The following is an 18,954-nucleotide window of genomic DNA, read 5'->3' as shown; positions in this document are numbered from 1 at the left end:
GGGGGAGAGGGGCAAAGGGAGAAGGAGAAGCAGATTCCCCACTGAGCAGGGAGCCCAATGTGGGACTTGATCCCAGGACCCCAGGATCATGACCTGAGCCGAAGGCAGATGCTTAACCGACTGAGCCACCCAGGCATCCCTAATTTTAACAATTTTATATGGAGATCTTTTAAAATCATATAGCACAGTTCTCTATACTTTTAACGAGAATGTGTGAGCACCTCCCCCTTTTAATGATATAAATTAAGGAAAAAATATAAGTAGTATGAGTACATCATAAACATTTCAAATAGTATGGAAGAGGAACTTAGTATCTCTTTACTCATCCCTCAATTTTACTTCCTTGAGATAATGTCAGTTAATAGTTTCTTGTGGATCCTTTGAGCACACATGTATGCATATCTTATTTTACACAAGGGATTCATACTGTATATGTGGTGTTCTATACCTTCTTTTTTATTTTTTTCCTTTAACTTCTGATCTATCTTAGAGATCTTCCTGTACTGGTACATACAGGTCTGTGTGTATGTAACAAAATATATTTTTTTTCAGTACTTTGGATGAAATGAGTTCCAGCTTTTTAGTTCTTGTTGTTATAATCAAAGCTGCAGGAACTTTTATATTTGTGTATTGGCAAACTTATGTTATTATGTCCATTGGATACTTTCTCAGAAATGGCATTACTGGGTTAGAGGGCAAGTTCATTTTTTGTAAGAGTTTTTTGTTTTTTGTTTTGGTTGAGAGGCTGCTACCAAAGTCATATGTGATGTTTTTTAGTGCTGAGGCAGTTTCAGCTTGGATTATGAAAGAAGTATGGATTTTGCTTTCGGTGCCTTCCTGCTTCCCTGCATGCTCTTCTTCATCTTCTCTACTTTTGTCTAATTTTGCTTAAGATGTTCATTATTAATTCTACCGCAGGAATCTCCATTGGAGTTGTAAAGCAAGGTTGCGTACTTGTTAGCTACTATGGCTGCTGCCCCTGTTGCTATGACGATTATAAATGATTTTATTATTTATCTTCCCCACACTAGCTTCCCACAGTGGTAGCCTGAGAGTCTGCCATCAGAGTTTTCTTTCTGAAAGTTCAGATATGTTCATATCATCTTTCCACTTAAAAATTTGTGGTATATAAAGCAGAGTTTGGCCCTAGCCTACCTCTGCATTTTGCACTATTTTTCTGTACATGTTACTTCAGATGCAAAGAACTGTTCAGTAGTACTGGACTTCGTATATTTTTATGCCCGTTGCCTTTACACATAGCTAGTATTTCCTTCCCTCTTTGGTCACCTGACAAACTTTGTTCATTCTTGAAGAGTCAGCTCAAAAGTTACCTCCTCTGTGAAGGCTTCTTGGAGCAGGGAGAATGTGGTGAGATTGTCACGGGATGTAGGAACTGTATCGTTCAAGGACTTGAGGGTTAAATTATATGGTTTGGATTTTATTTCAAGAGTACTGGTTGTGATGCATAATCAACTTTAGGAACTGGTGTCCTGGAGTGCTCCTAGAGCTAAGTCTCTTGCTACCGGCATTACTTAATGTGGTTATTATTTGTTCTGTGACCTTCCCTTTCTACTGAATTGTGAGCACCATGAAGGCAGGGGCAGTGTAACAGGCCCTCTAGTAAATTCCTGTTAGTACTTACTTGCTAAAGTTATGCTTGGGTATTAAATGAAATGATAGCTGCCATGTGGCTGGCATAGTTAAATCTCAGTAAATATAAGCTATTGTTGATGTTATCAGTATCGTCACTGGATAGATAAACCTTGACTTGGTGAATATAGGTGATTTCTTGAAAGAGGTGAGATTTGATCCAGGACTTGAAAGACTGTGTAAGGATTACATTGGTGAGTTTTCATCAAACAGTGTTCAAGACTTTATGAAAAGTCACTGTGAAAGTTGAAGCTTAAAATTTTGTAATCAAATATAGTTAGCTGTCTATATGGCACTCAAAAGGGGGCACTATGTCTTATTCTTTTCTCATTTTCTTAATGATCGTAGGTACTAAATACAGAATTAATGCATTATTTTATAAAAATAATTATGTCAAAAAGGTAGGATTTAGGTAAGATTGTCAAGATTCATTTTTAGAAAATTAAAATTCTTAATTTTGTATGAACGTACAAAAGCTTACTTGAATTTGTTTTTACTGGCATAAAAACATTAAGGCAGTATGTATATTTTAAAACAGCTTGTGCATGTGCCCTTGAGACAATTTGGTGGGTGCATTTTTATCAAAACCATATACGCAGTGACATATTAAATGTATCATATTATTATACTAATCACATGACTCTAGAAACAAAAGTAACCAGAGGACTAAAGCCTATCAAAACCATCTTTTTGTTTTTGTACAATGAGATTCTTTTTAAATTTGCCAGTGAATTCATACCAGTATTGAAACCAGATGTAGACTTCCGTCTTTTAATGTATTAGCTCAGCTATAAAAGTCTTATTTCCATCCCTGATTACTGAGTATTTCATTCATGGTTTATTATATCTCTACCACCTTCCTTTATTTATTTTCTTTAAATAGACTATAAAATGTGATTCAAATGATTTTAAAATGACATTGCCCCATTTATATAGTGACAGAAGTAATATTAAACCTGTATTGTATTAAAGATAACCTAATTAGATCCACAGATGAAGTACTCTGTTGATAAAATTTTTCATTGAAAAGGATTTTGACAGATACCACTAAATGAGGTGTTAGCTGTGGTTTGAGAATGGATCTGAGAGTTTTCCATCTTAGAACTGGAATCTTACATTAGTTACCTCCTATGTAAAGTAGGATCCTCTCTCCTCTGTGTGTGTGTGTGCGTGTGTGTGTGGTTGTGTGTGTGTGTGTTTTAAGTGTTTTTAGAATAAACCTGACTAGTTTGAAATAGCTGGATATTGTCTGTCTGAACTGATGTAAAGTCTTAATTACAGAAATGAAAACGGTACTACTTTAAATTTTATATAGTGATGGGAATAAATAGTTCCTCTGTTGCCGAATAGAATTCTAGTCACTTTGGTAACTGGCTATGTTTATATATAAATGAAATTTCTTATATTTAAAGGTTGTTTGAGAACAAAACTCTATTTAAGAAAATGACTGTCAAGTATCTGACTTCCTGCCTTCCTTCTTTCCCTTCTTTATAACAAAATAGTGTATGTAAAGGACATGAAATAAACATCTTGTTCAAGGTCTATTATATAGTGTCCATTCAATAAACACAAGTTTCTATCTCATTTTCTGTTAGTGACACAAAATGCTTGTAAAATGTTGATATAAATACTGCTTTTATCCATAGTTCATTTGATACCATTGACATTTAAAAGAGGCCAGGCAAACATTTATTCCTTCAAATTTGCTAAGATTTACCTGCATTTTGGTACTTAGAAGGCTGAAATTTGGCCCATCGCTTTTTTTCTTTTTAACCATTTCTCTTCTTAATAGAAAGGAAAAAAATAGGCCTTACTTGATTTCTGAGTGCCATAACTATTATACTATTCTTAAGTTAATTATTTGAATTACTCTTTTGAAATCTTTCCTTTATCTGAATGGTGAACTACTTTTTTTTTATTCAGAGCCTAATTTTAATGCCACTTCCACTTTCTTCCCTAATTAATTGCTCTCCACTGTGGTCGCATTTCACTTTGAAAAGTGTTTTTTTTAAATAGTTTCTGAGTTTTTAAGTCTGTCTTTCATGCTAGATTGCAGCCACATAAGGTTAGGTTAAAATTTTTTTAAATTCAGTATAGAGCAGGTGCGCAGTAAATGTTTTTTCAGTGAATGAATGTTATCTAGGGCTTTTTGAAAAATACTTCTACATTCTTAGATCCCTTTCATACATGTTTTATATTCTTCCTGTCTGCCACACATGTGCTCTTATCCTTGGCAACATGGTGATCCATATGGGATAATTTTATAATTGATACCTCATTGTTTTAATTTGCTTTTCTTTGATAATTAGTGGTTTAATTTTTCTGTGCATGTTAACCAGCTTTATTTTTAGTTTTTGTTTATTTGTGAATTGTATATTCATTTCTTTGCCTATTTATTTGTTGGGTTTTATTTTTTTTCTGAAGGATTTATGTGAGCTCTTTATGTTCTAAATCTATGCGCTAAATATCTTACTATATTTTCTGTATTTTTCTGTTTTCTAAGCTTATAGTTTTTTATGTAGACAAAGCTAATAAATTCTCGTAATTTTTTGTTTGCTTTTTTTGATGAGAAACTATTCTTTTCTGCCTGATTTGATACTTTGATTTTCTTCTATTTTTATTTAAATCATTTTAAAAATGTTTAAATCATTGATCTGTAGGTTTGTTTTCGTGATATTAAGTATATATTTTCAATAAAACAAAAAATAAAATTAAGCCACTTAAAGTGTCCTCAGTTAAGGTTACTTTTCATGCCAAGTGAGTGTGCTTACTTGCAGAGTTTATTAATATATGCTGGTTTTATTTGGCTGGTACACCATTTAAAATAATCTACATTTGAATGCTGGGTTGAGGCAGGTATCCTGGGCTGATATTCAGTTTTACTGTTTGTTTATGGCTGGTATCTATTCTTAATTTAATCGCTGGTATTATGGCTGGCAACTCTTGATTAGACCTTGCCTTTACTAATTGTCAAGTATTTTGAATATCATCTTTGGAGCAAGGCTCACAACTCCGTGTTTTTGTATATTGAGACCAGTTCATATATTCACGTTTGTGTAGAGCCAGAAGATGTGGGCTTTGCCACTTAATGTTTGTATGATATTTGACAGACCACTTTATTTCTCTGAATTTGTTTCCTCATCTAAAAAAGGGACGATGTGTTTGTTTACTTGAGTTGTTGTGAGACTCATAAAATACTGCTTATAACTATAAAGTAGTATAAAAATTTAAGACCACATTATATCTCTGTTCTAGAAAATGTTACTGTTTATTGTTGTTTAAATGATTTTATTGAGGGATAGAAACCATTCATTTCATAATTGAAGTTAAAAGGATGTGTAGATACTTCATTCGAGCTTTAATATTCAAGTGGATTGTTAATACTGTATCACGGATAACTTTAAGATGTATTCATGTACTAGTATGAATGATTGAATGTTGTGTCATTTTTTGACGAGGCAGGGTATGAGGTGACCCCTGAAGTAAGGGGAGGAGTTAATTACAAAGAGAGAAAAGCATAATGAAAGAGGGGCTTTTAAACTTTATACGTTTGCTTCAGGTCTGCCCTCTTCACCTTTAATAATTCAGGGCCAAATACAGGCCATGCCCTGGTTATTCTTATAAGCTCATAAAGATTGAGACTGTCCATGTCCTCACCTTCAACACCCAGCACCTTTAACAGAATCTGTATGAGAGAGTCAGTGAAGTCAATATTTGTCAAAAGAATAAAAAAATGGGTGTCCAAATTAGTGTGAATTTATTTCTGTTAAGACTATGAAGATCTTTCGTAAATATAGAATCGTAGAGTTGGAATGAAACTTTGAAGCCATCCAGTAAAGCTAGACAGTTCATGAATCAGTATAATATCTTTGGCAGATCTCTAGTCTTGCTGTAGATTTGTCCAGTGGCAAATTCTTTACAGCACTGAAATCAGACAGATCTTGAGACCCTGAAGTATAGCAAGTCTATTTAATCCTGAACTTTCTCTAGTACAGCTCTGTGATATAGGGTACAGAAGCAGAGATAACAAATCAAAGAGTTAATGAAGGATGAGTGACTTGTTGGTTGGAAATAATGGAATGATAAGAAGATAAAAATTCAAGTCTAGGTAACCGAAAAGGTCAGCATTGAAGTAATTAAACGTGACACAGTTTTACGGACTGGTGCTGCTTTTGTAGCACCCCCGAGTTCTTTAATTTTTATGCCAGAAGTGGGGAGGGGGAAAAACCCAGGCATATAGGACAGCACCAGCACCTTGCACACCTTCCACAGTAGTGCATTGTAGCAGCCCTCAACAACGCGCCTGCTTCCCACTCTCCCGCCTGGCGGTAAACCGCCAAGTTATGTGGTATCACTTTTCTTTTCATAACTGCTCTATCTATTCATTTATTATTTATCAAGTGCTAACTATAGCCAGGCAGAGTTCGAAGCATTGTGGATATATCAGTGGACAAACATCCTTCCTTTTGTGGACCCTTTCTCAGTGCAGTGCTGTCCAATAGAAACACAAAATGAGCCTCAAATGTGATTTAAAATTTACTGATAACCACATTAAAAAAAGAAAAAAGTAATAGGTGAAATTACCTTTAATAATATATTAACTATATTAATATGTAGCACCAATATATATTAAATAATATAGCTAATATATTTTAATAGTATTAATAATTTATGTTAAACAATAAATTTTATAATAATATATAAATATTATTTAAAGGTATAATCAAATTGTAAATTATTAATGAGATACTTTATCTTCTCTTCTTAGTACTAAGCTTTGAACTTTGGTGTATATTTTAGATTTATAACATATCTCAGTTCGGGCTAGCTATGTTTCACATGCTCGGGAGCCACTGTATTGGGCAGTGCAACTTTAGAGCATAGTGCTTGCTTTCTATGGACCATCAAGTCAGACCATCTGGTCTGGAGAATAAGTTCCTGGTAGTACTAGAATTTTCAGATAATCTAGACTCCTTACTCATGGCCTGTGAAGCCTTGTGTGATCCGGTTCGTGCATGTCCCCCCGATCTCATCTAGAATTAGTGTTTTCCTGATTCACTAAACTTGAGCCTTCTTTCTTAAACTCAAATATGGGAGACTTTTTCCTGAATTGTAGTTTTTTGTTTTTGTTTTTTGTTTTTTCATTTAAGACTTCAGCGAAAATGTCTCTCAGGCTTTCTTTGATGGCTACTCTAAAGAGCCTTTCTCATTCTTGGTCAGTCGCTTTCTGTTTTATTGTCGGGATAGCAGTGGTTTTCTTGCGTTACCCTATTTTCTATTATATCATCATCAGATTATCCCTACCTTGTAGGATAAAGCTCCATGAGAGAAAGAACACTTCTCGTTTTATTCATTATTGTATCCCCAGGAACTGGTGTAATTCCTGGCATGTAGTTGGTGCTTGATAAATATTTGTTGAATGAATAAATGGCATTCTGGATCAGGTATCTTGCACTAGAGTGGATTTATCAAGTGAGTCAGATCCTTACATTATCACTGAGGAGTGTAGGACTGAGAGATGGTTTAGAGTAGTCTTAGGGTCTTTTAATTTGGAAAGGATTAGGGGAAGTTGGCACTTCAGAGGTTAGGAGAAGGAGGTCCAGGTTGTTTGTTAGTTTCTTTCCTCCCTCCCTCCCCCTTCCTCCCTCCTTCTTTCTTTCTTCCTTTCTTCCTTTCCTGTCCTGTCTCCTCTCCTCTCTTCTCTTCTCTCCTCTCCCCTCCCTTCTCCTTCTTTCTTTTATAAAGAAAGCAAACTTTTCCAAAGCCAACACATTATTCAAATAAACATGTACAATACATTTATGATGTTATATATTAATGTTACATGTAAAGGTAAACCATCTTCCAATTTGTTTAGCAATTTAAACATGTTAGGGTTTTTTTTTTAATGGAGGTGAAATTCATATAACATAAAATTAGCCATTTTAAAGTGAACAATTCAGTGGTCTGAGTGTATTCACCATATATTATCACCACCTTTGTCTAGTTTCAAAATGTTTTCAATACCCCAAATCGATTAAGCAATTGCAGCTTATTTTCCCTATCCTGCTTCAGCCCCTGACAACCACCTATCTGCTTTCTTTCTCTAAGGATTTATCTATTGTGAATATTTCATTTAAATGTGCCCTTTTGTTCTGGCTTCTTTTACTTAGCTTAGTGTTTTCGAAGTGCATCCACATTGTAGCATGTGCCAGTACTTTATTCTTTTTTATGGCTGAATAATATTCCACTGTATGTTATACCATAATCCATTCATCTGGGTTTTTTTTATAAAGATTTTATTTATTTGTTTGAGAGAGAGAGAGAGAGGGAGAGGAAGCATGAGCAGGGGGGAGGCAGAGGAAGAAGCAGACTCCCCACTGAACAGGGAACCTGACTGGAGGCTTGATCCCAGGCCCCCGGGATCATGACCCAAGCTGAAGGCAGATGCTTAACCAGCTGAGCCACCCAGGTGCTCTCCATTCATCTGTTGATAGACATTTGGGTTGTCTCAACCTTTTGGCCATTGTGAATAGTATTATTATGAACATTCCTGTATATATATTTGTTTGAGTACTAGTTTTCAGTTATTTTGTATATATACTTAGGAATGGAATTGCTGGGTCATATGGTAATTTTGTCTTTAAGACTTTTTTTTTTTTTAACTTTTTGAGGAACTAAATATTTCTTTCCACAGAAGCTGCACCATTTTACATTCTCACTATCAAAGTCCAAGAGCTCCAGCTTCTTCACATCCTTGCCAATGCTGTTGTTTCCTTTTTTTTTATTATAGCCATACTAGTGAGTGTGAAGTGGTACCTCATTGTGGTTTTAATTTGCATTTCCTAATGACTAGTGATGATGACGTTGAACATGTCTTTTCATATATGGCCATTTATATATCCTTTTTGAGAAATGCCTGTTTAAGTTCTTTGCCCATGTTTAAATTGGGTTGTTTTTTTGTTGTTGAGCTGTAAGAGTTATTTATATATTCTGGATACTAGACCCTTATCAGATGTGTGATTTGCAAATATTTTCTCCCATTTTGTAGGTTGTCATTTCACTTTCTTAATAATATTCTTTAATGAACAAAATTTTTAATTTTGATGAAGTCTGTCATTTTTCCTCTTATTTCTTTACTTTTGATATTGTACTTAATGATCCATTGCTAAACCAACAGTCATGAAGATTTACCCCTATGGTTTTATGGTTTTAACTCATACTTAAGTTCTTGACCTATTTTGAGTAAATTTTTATGTATGGTGTGAGGTAGGGGTCCAACTTCATTTTTTTTTTTTTTTTTGCATGTGAATATCCAGTTGTCCTGAAGTTGTTTCTTAATGAGACATGAACCACTGTGGCATTGGCAGCAGTTGAAACAAACGTCTTCCAGTAGTTACTTTCACATTCTACAGTCTCAAAGCAGTTTTTTGTTTGTTTGTTTAAAGATTCATTTTAGAGACAGAGAGCGCACATGCAGAGGGGGACAGGGAGGTAGAGAGTCTTAAGCAGACTCCATGCTGAGTACGGAGCCTGATTCAGGGCTCCATCTCATGCCCATGAGATCACGACCTGAGCTGAAACCAAAAGTTGGACACTGAACCAATTGTGCCACCCAGGTGCCCCTTCATAGTCTTTATATAAGTGTGTGTGTATAAATATATATGAATAATTATTCAAGTATAATTAACATACAGTGTTATATTAGTTTCACGTGTGCAATATAATGATTCAACAATTCTGTACATTTCTCAGTGATCAAGATAAGTGTACTCTTAATCCCCTTTGTCTATTTCACCCATCCCCCGCCTCCACCTCCCCTCTGACAACCACCAGTTTATTCTCTATATTTAAGAGTCTGGTTTGTTTGTCTCTTTTTTTCTTTGCCTGTTCATTTGTTTCTTAAATTCCATGCATGAGTAAAATCATATATTGTTTTCTTTCTCTAACTGACTTATTTCACTTAGCACTATACCCTTTAGGTTCATCTATGTTGTTGCAGTTGCAAAGATTTCATTCTTTTTTATGGCTGAATAATATTCCTGTGTGTATGTTTGTGTGTGTGAACATGTAGATGAATGGACACTTGATGCTGCAATAAATATAGGGCTTCATATATCTTTTTGAATTAGTGTTTTTATTTTCTTTGGGTAAATGCCCAGTAATGGAATTACTGTATCATATGGTAATTCTATTTTTAATTTTTTTGAAGACCCTCCATATGATTTTTCACAGTGGCTGCACCAATTTGCATTCCCACCAACAGTGTATGAGGGTTCCTTTTACTTCACATCATTACCAACACTTGTTATTTCTTGCGTTTTTGATTTTAGCCATTCTGACAGGTAAAAAGTGATGTCTCATTGTGGTTTTAATTTGAATTTCCTTGATGATGAATGATGTTGAGGATCTTTTCATGTGTCTGTTGGCCATCTGTATGTCTTTGGAAAAATGTCTATTCAGCTGCGCTGCCCATTTTTAATTGGATCATTTGTTTTGTGTGTGTGTGTGTTGAGTTTATAAGTTCTTTATATATTTCGGATATTAACCCTTTATTGGATATATCATTTGCAAATACCTTTTCCCACTCAGGTTGCCTTTTTGTTTTGTTGATGGCTCCTTTTCTGTGTAAAAGCTTTTTATTTTGATGTGTCCTAATAGTTGAATTTGCTTTTGTTTCCCTTGCCAGAGGAGACATATCTAGGAAAATGTTTCTATGGCTGATGTCAAAGAAATTACTGCCTCTGTTTTCTTCTAGTAATTTTATGGTTTCAGTTCTCACATTTAGGTCTTTAATCTATTTTGAGTTTATTTTTGTGTGTAATTTAAGAAAATGGTCCAGTTTCATTCTTTTGTATCTAGCTGTTCAGTTCCCCAGTCCCATTTGTTGAAAATACTGTCTCTTTCCCATTGTATATTCTCGAGTTCTTGGTTGTAGATTAATTGACTGTAAACATTTAGGTTTATTCCTGGGCTTTCTGTTCTATTCCATTGATATATGTGTCTATTTTTACACCAGTACCATACTATTTTACTGTTTTGATTACTATAGCTTTGTCGTATCATATATTTTATATTTTTATTTTCTACTGTGTCTTTGTATTATCCCATTGTTGGGTATTTGAATTTTCTTTCTTTCTTTTTTTTTTTCCTTCTCATACAGAGTAGTGTCCTCTATCTTTGTATAAATTGGAACTTTCCCCTTCCATCAGCTTACCTTTGGGTTATATTTGCTCGTTGTGCTTAGAGCAAAAGTAGATTTATTGTTACGAACTTCTGATATCACTTGGATACATTTAAAAGCTAAGTGGGTATTCTCAGTAAAAACAGAAGCTTTCATAGATGGCACTTGAACAAGGTTGGTCAAGAGAGGCAGTATAGAACAGTGGTTAGAAGCATAGATTACAACAAGACGGAACCCACATCTTGGTTCCATCTTGTGTGTGACCAGAGGAATTTATTGAACCTCTATGCAGTAACTTTCTCATTCGTCAGATGGTGGTAATAATAGTATCTTGCTTGTAGGGTTTTCGTAAGGATAAATGAGATAATGCATGCAAAATGATTAGCACAACCGCTGGTGCAGATAACACTGGTTCTATTGCCATAGCTACTAAGAATGTTTCCTTTCCTTCTTGCCTTGGCTGCCTTTTCTCCCTCCTCCCCCCTTTTCCTTCCCCTGACAACCTTTGTTTGTGTTTCCATTTTCCTAGTCTTTCTCTGGAATTTTTATTTTTGAGTTCTCATTCTTAGGGCCAGCAGTCCAGGATTTGGGTGGGTTAGGATGACCTGGCTAGAAGAGGAAGTGTGGTATGGGCATAATCACTTCATGCAGGAGACTCTTGGCAAGCCACCCTTGTTTCCTTTCCTTTGTGTAGAACTGTTGATTTTCATTTTCATCAAGAATTGGTGACATCACAGGGAAGAACGTCTGAATTTACTTTCAGGACGGATAGCTGTGATATTGCTACCTCAGCATCAGAAGATATGGGAAATAGTGATTTGTTAGGGTCGTGTTGATTCTTGGGATAGGTTATATGCGTTAGGAATGACATTGATAATTTTAGATAAAGGAGAAATTTAATACTGAAATTTTTTTTCATCAGTAAAATGTATCATAAACGTGACAAAGAATATTTGTGAGGAAAAAGAAGTTCCCAGTTTGTTACCTTTTTAGCCTTTTCCTAGAGGTTTAGTGGTCATTAGTAAGGAGTGTGTGTTACCGGTGCTCTTTTGTAAGAGTTTATGTAGCATGGTTTTTCAATCTAGTTTTAAAAATATTTCTTTCCAGTTAACTGAAGATGAAATTGCAACTATTCTTAAATCTACTTTGAAAGGACTAGAATATTTGCACTTTATGAGAAAAATACACAGAGATATAAAAGCTGGAAATATTCTCCTCAATACAGAAGGACATGCAAAATTGGCCGATTTTGGAGTGGCTGGTCAGTTAACAGTAAGTGTAATAATTTTGGAAAAACTTGTGGCCTATATGTCCAGGTTTGATTGTGACTGAACATTGATAACTTTTTGGAGGGGTGATGGGAAGAAATATATAACTACATTGTTCTTGGGGAGAGGGAGCCATAATTTCAGTATTATCTATTATTTTTATTTACAATTTAAGAGACATTTAATATGAAGAAAAATATTGTCATTGAAATGCTTTAAAAAAGAAAGCTACATTGATCCATTTCTGTATCTTTTATTGTTACAGTACTATTTTTAATGACTATCTTTAATGAAGGTGGAGATAAGTTACTTGTGGACTCTTGCTTTTTACAGAATTCAGAATTCCTAAATATGTCATGTCAGTTGAAATTGTAGGAAAACAGTCAATTTTTGATATAATCTGAAGTATTTGAGGGTTTCACTGTACAGTGTAATGAATATGTTGGCAAACAGAGGCCCTTATTGTTTTTGTAGTAGTATTTATGTCAGTGTAATGTTTTTGCAGGATACAATGGCAAAACGCAATACTGTGATAGGAACTCCGTTTTGGATGGCTCCTGAGGTAATTCAAGAAATAGGCTATAACTGTGTGGCTGACATCTGGTCCCTTGGCATTACTTCTATAGAAATGGCTGAAGGAAAACCTCCTTATGCTGATATACATCCCATGAGGGTAAGAAAATGATGGTTTTCTAAAAACGTTGATGTTATATAAGTTGCAGTTTTGTAATGTCAGTGTAAATTAATAAATACAAAGTAAATTAAATAAGTTGATTTGAACTTAGGTTCTGTGCAAAAAATAGTAAAATTATGTCAGAGGTTAGTGATACTAACTTTTTTCCTCGAACCACATCCTCAATTGTGAGAAAAGAAGTGAAGACTATATTTCTCTTTGAAGTCACTGTTTTCCTCCCCCAAAAATATACCTGTAAAATTTCCACTTGCTTTTCAGTAGACAAAAGGATTGGTAAAGTCACTGTATTCTTCAATTTATCCATCATTTTCTCAGTGTGGCCATGGAGGCCTTGGAAAAAATCAATTCTCACTTTTCTACCCACTCTGCAAATTCTACTTTTCTGTGTTTTTGTTTTCCTTTTTTTCTTCTCTCATCGGAAGCTAATATTTAAAAAGCCTGACTTCTAACATTGCTACATATCTGTAGGCAAATGAATCTCGTTTCTTCAGTTGGTACTTAGTGAGAAAATAGAATTCCTTCTTTGAACATTCTTATATACTTCTATGAACTCCTTTTTCCAGGATGAATTTTTTTAGTTTGAAGTATGTACCTTGCATATTCAAGTTTAATTGCCTCTGCTTCAGGGTTTGTGATGATAAGAGTTTTTAGGTTTCTTAGTGTGTGAATCTCAATTCATAATAGATAAGGACATCTGTCTTTGTGAACTTATTGCCCTCTAGTGGCTGGAGCCACCTCAAGAAGAAAAGAGAAGAATGAAGAGAGAAGAGAGGAGAGACAGAAAGGGAGAAAGAGAGAGTGGTAGTGTGTGTGTGTGTGTGTGTGTGTGTGTGTGTGTGTGTGTGTGTGTAGAGAAGAGAAAATGGTGCCAGGGCGACTGGAGAAATGTGTGAAGTAAATAGATGGGAGGAAAGAGAATGCAGTATTTTGGAACATCTGAAGAAGAATAAATTGGAATTATTTCTGATAATACAATGCCATTGTGGATTTAATTTCAGTAATATAAGTAACAGTGTACTCTACTGAAAATGTTTAAAAATCTGCCTGCCACTTTAAAGAGAAATTCTGAGTAATACAGTTGTGTATAATAAGTATCATCTTCCTTGTGTATATAAATTACTTTTGCTAAAGTGAAAAATAAAAATGGCATGAATTGTTTGTTTGCAAAATTACATGAAAAATCATAAGGTCAACATAAAACCAGCAACACAAACTCTCTCATTTCTTCTCTGATTATTACTTATCTTTGGTATTTTTAGTTAAAATATTTTAGGGTGATCCTCAAATTAGGTGTATTTGAGTTTGAATTAGTGAGGTTAACTGAATTACCCAAGGCATCTTAGCCAAATGCCAGAGCTCGGATTTAACTCAGAATTTAGATTATTACTCCTCTGCCTCCTCCTTGTGTGTAGATCTTATTTTTCCAACCACATAGATCAACATATTAAATTTGACCCTGAGGTAGTCTCTCAAGTAGGTAGCAAAGAATTATAGTATGTGGTTCCCGACTTCCAGGATCTTAAAATAGCACTTGACAGTTTGAATTCACACATATGAAATAGTAAAAATATACTTGAAGATAGTATTTTTCTTTAAAATTTTTTCTATTTATCTGTCTCTATGTATCTATCTATCTATCCATCTATCTATCTATCTATGAGTCAATGAATCATCATCTATCTCACTTTTTTCTATCAGTCTAAATCCTACTCATTCAAGTCTCAGGTCAGATATTATTTCTATATAGAGCTTTCCTTGGTCGCCACCACCTAAGTAAATTTCTTTTTTAAAGATTTACTTTACTTCTTTATTTAGAGAGCGAGAGGGGGAAGGGACACAGGGAGATGGAGAGAAGCCCAAGCAGATTCTACGCTGAGCGCAGAGCCCAATGTGGGGCTCGATCTCATGACCGTGAGATCATAACCTGAGCCGAAACCAAGAGTCAGACGCTTAACCCACTGAGCCACCCAGGCGCCCCTAAGTAAATTTCTTTCTTTCCTCACAACTTGTATATAGGCAGTTCTTAGCCCTGTAGTTCTTTAGACAGTTTATCAAATGTTGCCTTGTGCATTTCCAAACACAGCAAGGTTTTAAGTTGCCATTTAAATTATGTTATCGTTATTTAACTGTTCTCATGTTTGTGAACTGTGAGTATTGGGATCGTGTGACAGATACAAGCTTTCCAAAATTGGAATTTTCACTTGAAAGCTCAGATTTTATCATCGCCAACAAATATAATAGTTTTCCTTGAAATGACAGATTAACTCGGTTCATTTTTGAGAGAATGTCACTCAAATGCCCAAGTCTGAATAACTGTAGTTTTTCTGTCGGTTATTCCTTCAGGTGAAAATGGTGTTCCTTGAAAAAAGACTCGAGCTTGTTTATCTTGCCGTTCAGTCACACAAGTGCTTTGCCTGGAGATAATCCTTGTTCTTCTGTATGCAGGGCTAGTGCTTTGTGTGTATTTCTCATCTTGTCATAGAGAATATTAAAAAGATAGGCATTCAAGGGTGGAATTTTAATAAAATGAATAATATTTCCTGCTTCACCACAGTTTAGATTAATTTGGTGGGAGGTCAGCTGGGAGGATAAAAGAAAGAGCTGTCCAAGAGAGAAGAACAGATTGTTGAGGACTCAGCTCAAGTTGGAGAACGAGAATTGTGTTGTCACCAGTGCGGTTCTTTGCTCTAGCCTGACTTTAGCTACACACGACAGCAGGGTGCAGTGCATGATGGCCTTGCCCTCAGAGTTTGGGTTTAATGAGTGAGTGTCTTGGAACGACAGCGCGACAGGGCGTTGAAGGATGCTGTTGAGAGACTTGTTCAGGTGGTTACCAAGGGTGTATAGCCTGTGAAGAGAGGAGAGGATGTAAGGAAATGGAGAGATCAGGGAGCAAGACGACGTTCTTCATCCTTGCTGCATAGCAGTTACCTGGAGAGCTTGGAAAAAATGCTGGTGCCAGAGCCGTACCCCACACCAATTACTTCAGAATCTCAGTCTTTTCAGTGAGGTTAGAGAGCCAATAAAGTTGTAATTAGGGTATGAAAGAGCTGGTAGTATATGAAAGTATGATTAGTGAGTGAAATAGTGAAGTTTTCTTTCTTAATTAATAGTTTTCTTACTTTATCCACTCTGTGAAATAAATATTACAATCTCCATTTTAATGAGTGGATTGGGTGAAATGGATATTTAAAGAATTACATTTTTTATTAAGATGACACAACTTATAAGTGGCAGAACTGAGATATGAACTATGCTAGTCCATTTCTTGCCTTGACAAAAAAGAAATATCTTTTGTCTTTATACGTCAACTGTATGCAAATGGAGTGGCTAGCAAAAATAAAAATCTGCAGACATTTTAATCTCATAATTATAATTATTAATTTAAAATACAAACAGATTTTTCAGTGGGAAGAAATATGGATGAATTTTATTTCATTTTTTTAGAGAGAGAGTGTGTGCATGCCTGAGTTGGCAGGGGGAAAGGGGCAGAGGGAGAGAGAGAGAATCTACGCCCAGCACGGAGCCCAGGGCAGGGCTCCAGCTCATAACCCTGAGATCATGAGCTGAGCTGAAATCAAAGTCGAATGCTTAACCAACTGAGCCACCCATGTGCCCCAATATGGTAAATTTTTTATGTTCCACTCCTTTTTGGGAGGGCAGTGTAGCTTATGAGATAACCAATAGTTTACGAAGCTGTCAAAGTGGAATGAAGATAGGCATGATGGAAAGACCAGTACAACAGATGGAGGCAAAGAATGCTAGCTCTTTTAAGTAAAGGGTTTTATATAATTTACTGCATATTGATGGCTATCTGGAACAGGAGGCTAAGTTAAGATGTGGTGAGCCAGCTTCGCCAGGTTTTACATCCTAGTCCTCCTGAAATTCTCTTTGGCCATTGTTACAAGGTTATAGCCCTTCTCACTATGCCTGCCCTCTAGATGTATGTAATAGAAACAACTCCAGAACAATGAAGCTGACTCCTAGACTGAGTGAACCAGGGGTTGGTTTCCTAGTCATATTCTCAGATATACCATCTTTTTAGTATGCCCAGGCTCCAGGCCTGCTCCAGACTTATGCTTGCTTAGGCCAGCAAGAATTAGGATCAAGAAGAGATGCATCAGGCTTGGATAATTTAGAATGGGGTTGCTCCTGCCTAAATAGTCACAAATTAATATTGTGGTTTTCACTGATAAAGCTTTTTGTAGGACATATGTTTTGAGTGTCATTAGAAAATGAAAGTGATTAAATTGAAATTTGGCAGTGAATTGAAATGGGTCTTTTGAACGTGTTAAGGCTGAGGTCGTTTGTTTTAGTTTCTCATTTATCAAAGATTGATACTTTCTTTAATCATTCCTCAAAGAGAGTAAGAGGTATTGGAATATAGATATTCAAGGAGGCATTTCCTTTTTTCTTTTTAAAGATTTTATTTATTTATTTGACAGAGATAGAGACAGCCAGCAAGAGAGCGAACACAAGCAGGGGGAGTGGGAGAGGAAGAAGCAGGCTCATAGCGGAGGAGCCTGATGTGGGGCTCGATCCCATAACGCTGGGATCACGCACTGAGCCGAAGGCAGACGCTTAACCGCTATGCCACCCAGGCGCCCCAAGGAGGAATTTCCTAATAAAAAGAGCTATTAAAAACACTGGATTTGTTTGATGGCAAGGGATAAACTAAATTTTGTAGTTATTATACAGCTTTCCCTCTCTCTCTCTCTGTCTCTCTTTTTTTTTTTAGGAGAAACTTGGAGTGTGTGCAAACTATATCTTAGCTGTGGTGAGAGTAATAATTGTCTAGTAAAAGGCAATGATGAAATACACATTAAAACATGTAGAGCTTTGTTAACAGGAGAGGGAAGAAAATGTGCTTATAAATTTACATACAGCTAATAGATTAAAATAGATTAAGGAGCAACGACAAATAGATTAATGAATAATGACAAATGGAAATAAATCTGCTCAAAATCTTAAATGAAACAAGTTTTATCAAAACCCAAATTATTCTAAAAGGTAAAATATGATACCTAATTAGTTTTAGTCAGTTATATAGAAATACAGTTTTGAATTCAGTTAACCACACACTTTTTTGGAGAACTGTCCCTTTCTCAGCTCTATAGGAAATAAAATTACCAAAAAAACAAAAAAACCAGGAAATGAGTGAATAGTATCATTTTTCTAAATGTCTATCCCTGTACCCTGCCATCAAACCCAGACACGTTGTTTCTTAGACATCACTAAGACCCTATTTATTTATTTATTTACTTAAAGATTTTATTTATTTGTTTGAGAGAGAGCGAGATAGCAAGAGAGAGAGAACAAGTGGGGAGGAGAAAGAAGAAGCAGGCTCCCTGCTAAGCAGGGAACCCCACGTGGGGCTCGATCCCAGGACCCTGAGATCATGACCTGAGCCAAAGGCAGATGCTTAACCAGCTGAGCCACCCAGGCGCCCCAACCCTATTGATTCTTTTAAATACAATTTTTGTTTTGTTCTCTTTTGTTTTACAAGCTTTTGTGTTTGACTACACATTGCCTGGCGTGGTGAAAGGGGTAAGGACAGAAGTGTTTGAGTCAGACTAAGGACTGTTTGAGACAGCTGGCACTGTGATCAGTGATTGCTTGGCATCAACTGAAGGAAAGAAAATAAAAATGAGACTAGGAATTTTACTTCTGTACAATATAATATGAATGTTTATTGCCTTTTAAAAATAAGATGTAGAAATACATTGTATATTTTGGGAAGATTCATGTCATATGTGATTTAAGGAGACAATTGGAGGCGTGTAAATGGCAGTTTTCTGGAAATTCAACTTATATATAGCTTGACAGTCTCTGTTTAAGAGTAAATTAGGAGTTCCTTTACACTAAAAAAAGATCTCTGTCTGTCTCTCTCTCTCTGTATATATCCTCACATCACTTACTTACGAAAAAAAGAACCCTATAGATATTTTCATCATGGAAAAGATATTTTTGATGAATGTTTTTGAAAATGATGTTATCTTTTTTTCCTGAAGAACTTTCTCCTTAACCTTGCTGTTTTTTTCCATCTAGCCTCTTCACCCCCATCCCTTTTGCGGAAACAGTGCATTTTAATAAGTGAAATAAATGCTCCAGTACATGCAAAGTAAACACAGACATTAGAAAAAAAATTCCTCTTTATACTGCATATTAAAAAAACACAC

At 35.5% G+C, this 18,954-nt stretch overlaps 1 protein-coding gene across 1 annotated transcript in view; it reads left to right on the top strand.

Annotated features, from left to right (window-relative positions):
• STK3 (serine/threonine kinase 3) overlaps positions 1 to 18,954 on the top strand; it is a 261,084-nt gene that overhangs the window by 69,003 nt on the left and 173,127 nt on the right. Inside the window, exons 5-6 of the mRNA XM_034668361.1 lie at positions 11,921 to 12,085; positions 12,587 to 12,754. Coding sequence (XP_034524252.1) covers positions 11,921 to 12,085; positions 12,587 to 12,754 — 333 coding nt within the window. The remainder of the gene's footprint in view (positions 1 to 11,920; positions 12,086 to 12,586; positions 12,755 to 18,954) is intronic.

Source organism: Ailuropoda melanoleuca, chromosome 9, assembly GCF_002007445.2.
Source record: "Ailuropoda melanoleuca isolate Jingjing chromosome 9, ASM200744v2, whole genome shotgun sequence".
Taxonomy (NCBI): Eukaryota; Metazoa; Chordata; class Mammalia; order Carnivora; family Ursidae; genus Ailuropoda; species Ailuropoda melanoleuca.
Note: the sequence above shows the minus strand (reverse complement) of the source record. Positions and strands in the feature narration are given on the sequence as shown.